We start from the raw sequence: 13,241 nt of genomic DNA, 5'->3' as shown, positions 1-13,241 counted from the left end.
GGCAGCTCCAGCTGCTCTCCTCTGGATGGTGATGGTGGGGGAAGTGATACCAGCAGGCATTCACCCTCTGCTGATGGAGATGGGTAAAGCAGGCATTCTTCTTCTGCTGGTGAATGTGGAACCAGCAGGTATTCTTCCTTTGCTGGTGGAGGTGGAACCAGCAGGTATTCTGCCTCTGCTGGTGGCTTGGGTCCTAGGGCCGTGGGATTTCCCTTCTCAGGCTGTGGAAGCACCGACTCCCCCCTCTTTGGGCTGTGGACACACTGACTCCTCCCTCTTTGGGCTGTGGACACACTGACTCCTCCCTCTTGGGCTGTGGACACACTGACTCCTCCCTCTTGGGCTGTGGACACACTGACTCCTCCCTCTTTGGGCTGTGGACACACTGACTCCTCCCTCTTGGGCTGTGGACACACTGACTCCTCCCTCTTTGGGCTGTGGACACACTGACTCCTCCCTCTTGGGCTGTGGATGCACCGACTCCTCCCTCTTGGGCTTAGGACAACTGTATTACATAAAAACTGTATTTATTTTAAGTATTTCAATTGTGGGGAAACCTCAAGTTTCCTAGAAATATATTTCAAGGGCAATCTCATTAAGTCTGCATTATGCTACACTTGCTGTAGCGCTCACAGTGTTGAGCAGAGGCCGGTTGTACTATCTGATCCTGGATACAGGCTCCAATCTGAGCTCATACTAATGCCATGGCTTCGTAATTCCATGTCTCATGAGCGACTGAATAATATAGCTATTTGCTACACTCATCACAACATTGTGCCAACAATGTATTGTTTTGAATGCTTGCTGCAGGAATGTCTTTAGATCTTTAAATTAGATATACAAGGGATTCAATGTTTTGTTATACTTGTTTGTAACACATTTAAAGACATTCCTGGATCAGATAGTACAACCAGTCTCTGCTCAACACTATGAGCGCTACAGCAAGTGTAGCATAATGCAGACTTAATGAGATTGCCCTTGAAATATATTTCTAGGAAACTTGAGGTTTCCCCACAATTGAAATACTTAAAATAAATACAGTTTTTATGTAATACAGTTGTCCTAAGCCCAAGAGGGAGGAGTCAGTGTGTCCACAGCCCAAGAGGGAGGAGTCAGTGTGTCCACAGCCCAAAGAGGGAGGAGTCAGTGCGTCCACAGCCCAAGAGGGAGGAGTCAGTGTGTCCACAGCCCAAGAGGGAGGAGTCAGTGTGTCCACAGCCCAAGAGGGAGGAGTCAGTGTGTCCACAGCCCAAGAGGGAGGAGTCAGTGTGTCCACAGCCCAAAGAGGGAGGAGTCAGTGTGTCCACAGCCCAAAGAGGGGGGAGTCGGTGCTTCCACAGCCTGAGAAGGGAAATCCCACGGCCCTAGGACCCAAGCCACCAGCAGAGGGAGAATACCTGCTGGTTCCACATTCACCAGCAGAAGAAGAATGCCTGCTTTACCCATCTCCATCAGCAGAGGGTGAATGCCTGCTGGTATCACTTCCCCCACCATCACCATCCAGAGGAGAGCAGCTGGAGCTGCCTCTGCTGCCGCCACCTCCACTAGCAGGAGCAGAGCAACTGGAGCGGTCCTAGAAGAGGGCCAAAACCCTCACCCCAGCTTGTCCTGACTCCCTCACGTCATCGCTCGGGGATGCCTGCCTTTCTTCGCCTAAGGATGCCAGCTGCTCCTCATCACCTGGGGTTGCCTGCTGCTCTGGGCTATTTATTTGTGTTGTATGTTACGTGTAGTGTGTTAATGTTGGTGTATAGTCATTGGTACACAGGATATAAATGGGTCTGTGTAACACAAGTGGGTTTAAAATCTATATTTAAATTTAGGCACGAGGATTGCACAACACTTCACGTGCAGGTAAAATCTAATATGTGAGCACGGGGAATTGCACTTATTAATTCATGTGCAGTTGTACCGAGACTCCAATTGAATGATTGATTAGCAATCGAGTCTCGGTACAGTTGCACAAAAGCAGCATGTTTTCACTCACTCTGGGTTTTGTGTTTGGGAGTGGAGAATGGGAGAGAGAGAGAGGAGAAACGTAAACTAAACGATATCAATTGCTACGAGTGCTGGAAGGACCAGCACCGTACTTGTTTTGTGTAGCGTTAGTCCACCCTGTTTTGTTAGTGTCTACTCGTTTTGTTTGTCTATTTATTTTGACTGCAAGTGCCGTGTTGTTTTGGTGTCAGTGTTTTTGTACAAGTGTTTTATTTTCTGGTAATAATAAACTGCGCAGCAGCGCATTCATTCATTATTTTACTCACAGTGCTGTGTATACATTTCTGGTCTGGTCTGTCACACGCTACAGCCGTCTTTGTGACAACAGTACAACGCATGCACATGATGTACCAGGTATGACGACAAAGTATGACAAAGGTACAAACCTTGTCAAGATTTACTAAGAAAATGCACTTTAATGATCCCTATAAAAGTTAGACTCCAAAGGAATCACAAAGTTCCAAGATTCTGAGACCTAGCATACTATTGTAGCTATGTTTCTAGGAAAGTTCCCCAACTTCTAACATGTCTCATCAACTGTATGTATTGTATGTACAATAGAAGCAGAACAGGCTCCTATGTGTGGATCATGTGGGGAATTTGGGCTCGGTTTCAAGGAGTGCTCATGAGGAGACCACCTCTTCAAGGAGGCCTTCTTTCAGGGTGAGGTGGAGTCATGTGAGTAATGTCTCCGCCGGAAGGCTTTCCAAATGCTGGCCTCACAAACACTGAAGACAGATTCCCCCCTCCTTCCCAGTGTTGTGGTATGGCAGCCTGGACACCTTCACATATCTTGAGGCCTCAGGTTAGTGCCTCTCCTGCGGGGAGTCTAGACACTTTATGGCCTACTGCCCCCTCCAAAAGGAAGAGGAAAAGCTGCCGGCCCGAGTACCGAAGAAAGGGAGGGGTAGCCATTCCTGAAGGTGGGAAGCCGTCTCCAGTGCCCAAGAAGGGGGAGCCGTCTCCAGTGCCAAAATGGGAAAAGCCGTTGTCATCTCCAGCTGCACGTCCGGAGGGGCCAGCGTTGCCGCTGTCGGAGTGGCCCGCACGGTTGCCAGCCATGCCACTGCCAGCGTTGCCACTGTTGGAGTGGCCCGCACCGTTGCCAGCCATGCCGCTGCCAGCGTTGCCACTGTCGGTGGCCCGCACCGTTGCCAGCATTTCCTTTACTTCAATCCAGCATCGTCATACCCTTCATAGTGTTAAATATAGTGTTAAATATATCCTTGTGATCTTTGCAGTCTTAAGAAAGTAGGCAACACACAGCTGGGAAACTACTAAGAGGAGAGATTCAAAAGCAGAATAGCACTGTCTGCTAAGTTTTGTTTTTGTAAATGTTTGCTGATCTTCATACTCAAGCCCCATACATTTTCTCATACATCTTTTTTTAAAGCAGTGCTACATTCTTATGGTATAATTTAAAATATACAGTGTACAACCATTAGCACAGCCAAAATCTCTTGTAAGGAGTCCACCTGTTGATTTTAAGTAGATATCACTATCCATAACAGATGAGCACTAGAATTCCATACCTTGCAAATAAACTTCACTCAGAGTAAGATGGCATAACCTTCTGTCAACTTGCGAGGTTAGGCCCCTGGTACTCTCACAATAATGTATTCTTATTTATGTCATTTACCATGACATATATTCAGCATTTACAATTCACCAGCTGTTGTAATCCATGGCTGGGTTGGATGTAATTTTGCTAGCATGATAAAAGCTACAGCTCATAAAAGCTTTAATAGGCTAATAGTATTAAGGAAATGTCTTGTACGCTCATTCATTTTATTTCATTTTTTTCATAAACTCTGAAAGGAACTACCATGGACAAATTTGAGCAGGTCTGAGTTGTTGGCATGTGTAACTTTGTAAAGGAAAAAGTAAGAACACTGAATGAAACTTACACAAGGTTTGTCTTTTACCCCACATATGCAGTATAACCAGCATATTTATGCAGGTTTATTATGCATCCTTGTCTCTTCTACTGTTGCAATGTATTTTAAATTAACACATTTTTAATCATATGAATAGTTTTGCCAAAACAAAAAAAATGTGTAGAGAAAGGAGTAAAAAATAAACAAAATGTTATTTTAAACCTCAAATATTGTGGCGTAGACTTCATGTACCTTTTGCATATACATGCACACTGTATTCGAACCAACTAACACATACTTCCACATACCAAACACACACAAAAAGTGGACAGGAAAATATTGTGCTCCATTCAAGACAGTACTTACATTTAAAACAAGAATGTGAACAAGTAATTTAATTGAAGTGTTTTCTGTCATAGAAATGCAACAGTTTATTATATTGTGTAATTCCACTAAAAAAAAATAGCCTGATTTGTATACATAAAGAAATAAATAAATAAATACAGTATTTCTATAATCTTTCAGTATGTTATCACAAAAGCTCGCTATGAATCTATACGACAACTCTAACTACAACTCAATTTAATAAACGCATCCCAATACTAAATGAAGTTCTTAGAAGCAATGGAAAATACTGTAATCTCTATTATTTTTATTATTTTAAAGGAATACACTTACGCATGCATATTTACTCAGCAAGAACCAGCTGAAATAATACATGAAATTAGGAAATTTTATGATTACAAAAACAAATGATCAAACTTCACCTAATATAGCAACAAGGGAAAATATAATATTTCTAGATTATTAATAAATAATAAATTAGCAAATTACTAAATTAATACTAACTAAAAATATGTTTTACTACTATTAACAATAATAAGTAAAATAAAAGCAAATGCACACCAGATTAAACAATGAACAAAAGACATTATCCCTTAATTTATAGATTTTCAAAATGTGAGCATGAATTTAAACCCTACACTGACACAGTAATGTAGGTGCTGCACATTTTCCAAACCTCATAGTCCTAACACTTAAAACACAACCTGCACATAGAACATGGATATTTCTCGTAGTGACAAAAATATATAAAACAAATAAAATAAAATAAAATAAACAATATCAGTGCAAACAAATATCTTTCGAACAACAATAGTTACTCCCTAAAATGCTCAAAAAAACAACAGCATTTACTATTTTCTGAAAATAATCTTTTTCTATCAACAAAAGGAATATTAAAAAAACAGCACATTTTGCATTGCTTGCTAAAAAGAATAAGAATATGCATAACCATAATATAACACCAATAATACACCAGCAAAAAAAAACTTTATTAAATAAAATAGTATTTAAATACACACATCTCCAATACAACAGCCACAACTCCAAAACAACAGATAAAACAGAGTTGATCCTAGAACCCTCTTCCATAATCCATCCTTTACCACCCCTGCCAACCCCCTCAAAATATACAACGAAAAATTCCATCAAAGCCCCCAAAACCCTTACCAACAGCAGACAAGTGAGTGCAATGAACAAAAACAAACAAAGGGAGACTCACAGTGGTGAAGTTGATGGGGTAGCAGTTTTCTCCACGAAAGGTGCACTGCAGGAGCATCTCGCCTATGTCGTGACCTGTGCGGTTGAAGAAGTCGTTCATGTTGAAGGGCTTAGCCTTGAACCCCCTAAAGTTGGCCTTGTCCTTGAGGGCAGCCAGGACCTCAGGCTCAGCCAGTTGGGTGTTAGCAATCTCATAGTTGTCGTTGAGCAGCTCTAGCATCTCGCCCACATGGAAGAGGTCGTTACGGGTGATCTTGGAGAAGCGGAACTTGTTGAGGTTACAGATGGTGACGGAGGGAAAGGTGAGGTTTGGCGCTGCAACCTCGTCCAGCTTGGTGACATGCGGGTAGGTGAAGTAGTAGGTGACCCGCTCCACGCAAACCAGAAGCAGGAGTCCTAATGAGCCCAGGAAAGACAGTGTCCAGAGGAAGCGACGAAAGGTCATGGGGCCATAGGCGAAGATATGGCTCATACCATGCAAGGTGGAGCTGTTGGCAAACACCTGCAGGTTGAATGGCCGTATGCTTTCGATACTTTCCTGTGAGTCACCCGTCATTGTTGTAATATATCCTGTAGTGATGGACAATACAAACAAAAATATATAATCCAGACTAGTAAAGCTTTTACAGTTCCCAGTCTTGAAAGCAGAAATCCTTTGCTTTTTCTTTCTTTCTTTCTTTTTTGGATCAAAGCAAAAGGTGAATAGGTTGACAGCTCCCACCCATATTTAAAGAAGCCCCTCACTGAGTACTCAAGAGCGAGACTAGAGGAATACAAAGAACCAACTGAGAAAAAAAAACATGAAAAGGAAGATGGGAGTTGTATAGGAAGGCAGTGTTTAAGGGGGGGGGGGGGGGGGGGGGGGGGGGGGGGGGGGGGGGTTTAGTCTCTGCTCTCAATGGGACTCTTCATCCACCAATCGGAAGGAACATTTCTGTATTGCCACGGCAATGGTATGCAATGTTTTGTGAATGGGGCGGGGATAAAGAGCTGTATTGCTGTTTCTCTCTCTCCCCTCTGTCTCTTGTCAACCCAAAAGGGGAGTGATAGATCTGTCAATGACCCACCTCAATGCTGTATAGCTGTAGCCTTTGCAGGGTCCCTCCACTTGTCTCTCTAGTCCGTCTGAAAGTGAAGAAGCATGCCACACGCTGCCACTTAGCTGCCTCTGTCGTCTAGCTCCTGAAGCTTTATAAAACCTGCAAGCTTCCTTCTGATCTTTTGACTGTATAGATTCTGCTGCCTGCTTCTCTCTCTCTCTCTCTCTCTCTCTCTCTCTCTCTCTCTCTCTCTTTAGTAGTCAGGGTCCATCTCACTGCCGAACATGCTCAGAGAATTCCGCGGCTGGTCTGCTTCTGAGCCTCTGCACAGGAAGTCTCTCTTGTTCATTGCTGGAACTTCACAGTAAGGGTATTATGGTATAGTAGTACTGGCTTGTGATTTTGAATCACTGAAAATTGTTCATGTACACAAATGCCACAGGTAGCTATGCAGGTGGATTGCATCTGTCTGTCTCTGTCTTTCTCTTGCTCTCATTCTTCTTCTGTCACATATCAATATGTGTGTCTGTCTGCCTTTAAACATTTTAATTATATTATGTAGTGAATGCCTCGGAGGATAGTATCGACCAGATACAACATTTTTGATTCTCTCTCTCTCTCTCTCTCTCTCTCTCTCTCTCTCTCTCTCTCTCTCTCTCTATATATATATATATATATATATATATATATATATATATAATATATATATATAATATTTCAGATACGGGGCGGGCGCTTATAATAATATTGATCAAAATGCAGAAATTGAACTATCAGTCAATGTCTACCGACTGGGTGTTTGCTATTTGTCAAGCCTTTCAACACGATGGCACGCACTGAAGGGAAACCCTGCTGTCTTATTTGACTTTTATTAAGCATTTTGAATTACAGCTCATGCTTCTGTTACTGCTTGGCTGAGATAACCCTGCATAGCCCAGCAACTTCCATTGCTTCTGGTTCTTTCTTTCTGATTGCATGCAGTAAATGTGACTTTTGCATTTAATTTTTTCTCATTACTCCAGCATTATGATCAGCATTATACAAAGAAATATCACTAAATCAATCATTTGCAATTACAATTTTCAGAAACATAATTCTCTGTAAAATGTACCATTGCACTTCCTTCATTATGTGGATTCCAGCTTCAAAAATGGCAACCCAATCAAAGCCCCTCCTCTGAGAATAAAATGATGCTGTTAGCCTCTCTTCACTCTTTCCTATTGCTGTTATTCACAAACTACCAACCTGTAGCCAACAATCAGCATTCTCTTATACATCCTTTTTATTTTGGAAACTTAGAGCCAAGAGGAGACCACCAGAACTAAATTAAAATATATTAGAAAAGATTTGAAACAGGTCCTGGAGGTTGAAGGAAATACCCTTATTCACAAATGGTATGCATTCACTAGTGATAATTACACTCTCCCAATTCAGACAAAGCTTGACCCTGAGCAGTACAATGGTGGTCAATCATTGTATGTACATGCATGGAAACTATCACACTGCATTTTACGAGTTTCCATCAGTTTGTCATCATCTCTCATAAACAGTATTTACAAAAGTATACTGCCTTAAAAAAAAAAAAAGCATTTTGCATTAGCATTAACACTGTTGCCTGGAAACACATGAGGTAGGAGTGGTATCTGTTTGCATTGTCTAAACTTGACTTAAAAAAAAATTAAATCACTTTTGACTCATGTGAAATAAAAAAAAAAAAAAACCTGTATGTGGACAGTACAGAGTTTGCACATGTGCCAGCAGATTACATCTTATTTTTGACCCAGGAGCTGCTGCCATACGCCGCATCCCTCAGTCATATTTAGTAAAAGCCAAGCTAAGTCATAAATGATTGGAACAGGCGCGAGACTTTAAATAGCCAACCACTTCCAGATCTTTTTTTCAACTCTACAAACATTTCAACTGACCCTTGACTGAGTGCTGTTATTGGTTGTCGCCTCTTCCCAGCTCCTGCTAACATTTTATTGGTTGGTCTTTTGTTGTGCATAACTGTACCTTTACTTTCCACCGAAAGAAGACTTTCCTGACAAACAACATGGCTACTCGAGAAAAAATTTTTTTTTTTTTTTTTTTTATGCAGAAATACAAGTGCGCAGAGAGCTAAGTTCCAGTTCTTTGTTAATGTGGACCAATTGCTGTTGATAGCAGCAGATTTTGCTGGAGGTATGCATACAGTTTACAAAAATGATTTGGTTATTTTTGTTATACTGTGTAGTTGCAAGGTTTTATAAAACAGAGACAATATAGTTTCATGTTAAGTGATTGTTATCAAAATTATGGTTTCAGAAGAGCAGCAAAAATACAGCTGAGACTTTTATTTAAGATATGTAGATAATGATTTTATAGATTTAATACATTTGGGGCTGAAGATGTAAAGATGATAAACAATACTCAGGGCTGCAGTCAGTCATAATCCTAAATTCAGCTGATCTCATTCTTACAAAATATGTATATGCCATATGTATTTGTATATGTTAGACTAACAGCATCCTCACAAATGGCAAAAAAAATGTAACTTTGCAGGAAGAATATATCTGCTATCTGTTTAAGACACCGTGCTGTAGCCTATCTTTTAGAGTATTCTATTGTCCAGATACCTGTAGGTTTCTTTCCATATTCACAGATTCATCATGTTACAGCATCCCAGCCTTCAGCATGTTTTCTCCCACTCTGCCTGTCTTCTTTCATCTCTGCCTTTGCCCTGTCAGTCTCACAGCACAGTGTATGCTAGGTGCTATTATCACTCCTCTAAAGCTGTTGCATAGATATTGGTTTAACCTTTGGCTTGTCTTGATCTCTGGCACTGTCCTCCAAACATTTTTTTTTTTAGTTCTCCTTTTTTAATCATGCCCCACATTAGCATTTTTTTTTAAATTGGAATACCCCTGCCACAGTAGTGAGAATTATAAATCACATATTAGAAATCAACCAATCACAGTGAAGTATTTACCAAAATCCCAGCCCATTTTATTCTGGGTACAGATATTACCCAGTTGTCACAAAGACAGCCGGAGTGGGTGGCGTCAGACCAGAGCCAGGAAATAAACAACAAGAGAGAGATGGAGTTTGGTGGAGCTGAGCGAATGGTCTGTCTCAACATTTATTGAATGAACAGACAGACAGAAAATAAACAGTTGTAACAAACATAAACAGGACACGGCACATTCGCCAAAATAAACAGACAAACAAAACGGACTAAGACTCGATTGCTAATCAATCATTCAATTAGAGTCGCGGTACAACTGCATGTGAATTAATAAAGTGCAATTCCCCGTGTTTACATATTATTACATTTTACTTGCACGTGAAGTGCTGTGCAATCCTCGTGCCTAAATACAAATATACATTTTAAACACTTGTGTTACACAGACCTGTTTATATCCCGTGTACCAATGACTACACTATGTAACACAATTTTTGTTCCTGGGTAGTAGGTGTTATTTCCTATATATGTATTTACAGTATAATTGTAAATCTCGAAAAACTACTCACTTCTAAATCTTTTGTAGTCATCTTTGTATTAGTTTGGTATAAATACATATTAATTTGGATTCATATGTTGTTTTTTTCTGACTTTATGTGAACGAAGACACACATTTGCCCATTTTCCCATTGGAAATAGTGATATTTTGAAATATCACTGTCCTGGTCACAAAAGCAAAGTTTGTGGGGAATAATAGCCATTTTCTATACTTTTGAGGCATAATCAATTAGGAAATAACACTTACTACCCAGGAACAACATTTTTTTTTTTTTTTTTTTTTTTGTTACACAGTGCTATACACCAACATTTAACACACCACATGCAACATATAACAGATAATATACACAGGGGAGGGCACTTTGTCACACTTCTATAAGAAAAAATAATAGTGTGTAGCACATTAACTTTAGTTTCCATATAAATAGTATTTTCACAACAGAATTAAGAAATGTAAATATATATATGTGTGTGTATATTGTTTTAATTTCCCATTCCTCTCCAGTTTCAGTTGTGTGTGTGTGTGTGTGTGTGTGTATGTATATGTGGGTGTATATATATATATATAATATATATATATATATATATATATAATATATATATATATATATATACATCTTATTATTGTATTCGGTTAATAAATACTCAAATTATTTGTTTTTGTAAGAACATAAGAACATAAGAAAGTTTACAAACGAGAGGAGACCATTCGGCCCATCTTGCTCGTTTGGTTGTAAGTAGCTTATTGATCCCAAAATCTCATCAAGCAGCTTCTTGAAGGATCCCAGGGTGTCAGCTTCAACAACATTACTGGGGAGTTGATTCCACACCCTCACAATTCTCTGTGTAAAAAAGTGCCTCCTATTTTCTGTTCTGAATGCCCCTTTGTCTAATCTCCATTTGTGACCCCTGGTCCTTGTTTATTTTTTCAGGCTGAAAAAGTCCCTTGGGTCGACACTGTCAATACCTTTTAGAATTTTGAATGCTTGAATTAGGTCGCCACGTAGTCTTCTTTGTTCAAGACTGAACAGATTCAATTCTTTTAGCCTGTCTGCATATGACATGCCTTTTAAGCCTGGAATAATTCTGGTCGCTCTTCTTTGCACTCTTTCTAGAGCAGCAATATCTTAATTATGTGTAGTGTGTGACGCAATATGTATACTTTCAAATATCAAACTAAATATTTAAATTATAGTTTTGTTCAGAGGCAAATGATTCTCATCAATTTTCAGGACATTCTAATGAAAAAAAAATGAAAATGAAAGAAAGGAAAGGAAACACCAAAGAAAAAAAAAAAGTTGTGTTGTCCTAGAAGCAATTATTCCATTACTCACTAAATCTGCCATCTAACTAGTGAGATTATTCGGGAAGTAATCAGAAAAATGTAGGCAGTTTCACAGTTGTTTCTCTGAGAGAGGCTAGTTGTTTTTCTTTTACATGTATGTTTATTTCACGCTGCATTTAGAGAGAGCACAAGGGGCATGGTTAAAAAATATATTTAAAAAATCATACCATCAAATTGCAAACAAAGATTTAAAAAGATATGTGAACAATTTTATTTATTCATATGAGCTTAACATGCAGCCTACAGCGCTTAGTATTCCCAGGTGGTCTCCCATCCAAGTACTAACCAAGCCCAACATTGCTTTGCTTAAGCATTGCATGATAAGTCTGATTTAAAGAGCTTTTTGCCATGAGAGACATTGCCCAGGGGTCACTACAAGGAAGTAGCTCTTCTTGACCCCCATGTAAACAATGTAAAACCAGTAATATGCATATGCATTAGACAAGTCAACAATCCTAACGGCAGGGGATAGTAAATGGTCATTTACTATCCAGGCACTGATTCCCAATTGAATTTTTGGATTGATTGGCTGAAAGTTGGCTGATAAATGAATGATTGGTTAAATGGTTAAATTTTGTAGTCTTGTTCACTTTCTAATATATATATATATATATTGTTTACCAAGATAGCCTCTTTGAAATGTTATTCCTCAGGATTGAATATGCCTCAAATTCAGATTGTTCTACTAAGATTTTTCAAGTCACTAATTCATATGTCCTAAATAAGTTTTTGCTTACTACTTGTGACATGTGCAGCAAAATGCGCAAATTGGCAACACCCACTGTATTTTTTTTTTTTTTTGATATGATTGTCAATATTATTTGTAGATGTTCATTGATTACAAGATGTCATACAAACTAATTGCAATCAACACAATATATTGCAATAGTGTACTGTAACGTGTTGGTAGGGTAAGAGCACACTAGCAGGTGTCCGTCCTGTAGTCAGGTCTGCATACAGTGGACCTTCACAGTTAACAATTCCTTCTTCATAAATAAATGAAACCACCTCAGTTTAAATTATAACCTAGGCACCAACATGCATCTCTAAAACCAAAATGCCTGAAAGGGGTATAAAATGTCACTTCCCTGTCACAACATGTGATTTGTATCAAAGCCTTCTGTAATAAAATTATTACCTTGCTGTGGAAATATAAGCAGTATACGAGAATCTCTGCTTGTGACAGATGTTCTTTAAAACGGAAATCACCCCAGAGAAAACAGTAGTCATCATGTCATTCATGCATTCATTTATTCAATCATTGATTAATCATACATTCATATATGAGATAATTAATTAGAACCTAAGAAAAGCTACAGAACAGAGGAGTGAATTTAGCTCAGCAATACTTGTTCAGGCATCTCTTGATGGGTCAGCGCTGTTTGTGAAGCATAAAGGAGCTGCTCAGATGCACACTACAATGCTGTGGTGCTGAAATTCACAGACATAGACTGTCCTCACTCATGGGGTTTCCATGCAGGTCAATTTACAGGTGAAATGGTAATACACATGCACGTTTGGAAGAATTACTCAGGTAAATCAGGTTTGTGACCGAAAAAAACGGCCAAAGAGAGGGATAGGGTAAATCTCATTTATTCTTGTAAATGACGAAACACACAGGAAATCCACACCCAGTTTTGCATGGAAACCCACATTTCACATGTAAATATTAATTAAAGTGTTTATTCTTAACTATAAATATTGCAAGGGAGCAGGTCAGTTGTTGTTGTGGATTCCAAGACGGCAGAAAGTAATGGCTGAGGGGCAATTTTATGGTTAGCAGTGGTGTAGTTCACCTTAATGATAATGCGGGTGGCTTTTTTTATTATTGTGTTTTGCTGAGTCTGGTCTATCATGTTGCATATTGTTGGTTTACAGTTCTGTAAAAAACCACTTACCATGAATTGCGTTATGCCCGT

The 13,241-nt window shown here is 39.5% G+C and overlaps 1 protein-coding gene across 1 annotated transcript in view; it reads right to left on the bottom strand.

Annotated features, from left to right (window-relative positions):
- The window catches only part of asic1c (acid-sensing (proton-gated) ion channel 1c), a 291,132-nt gene extending 284,904 nt beyond the window's left edge, over window positions 1–6,228 (bottom strand). Inside the window, exon 1 of the mRNA XM_041244645.1 lies at window positions 5,440–6,228. Within this exon, the coding sequence (XP_041100579.1) occupies window positions 5,440–5,994 (555 nt within the window). The 5' untranslated portion in view covers window positions 5,995–6,228. The remainder of the gene's footprint in view (window positions 1–5,439) is intronic.
- Between the last annotated feature and the right edge of the window lie 7,013 nt (window positions 6,229–13,241).

This window comes from Polyodon spathula, chromosome 3 (genome assembly GCF_017654505.1).
Source record: "Polyodon spathula isolate WHYD16114869_AA chromosome 3, ASM1765450v1, whole genome shotgun sequence".
Classification (NCBI taxonomy): Eukaryota; Metazoa; Chordata; class Actinopteri; order Acipenseriformes; family Polyodontidae; genus Polyodon; species Polyodon spathula.
The sequence above is the reverse complement of the archived record's forward strand: the minus strand, read 5'-3'. Positions and strand labels throughout refer to the sequence as shown.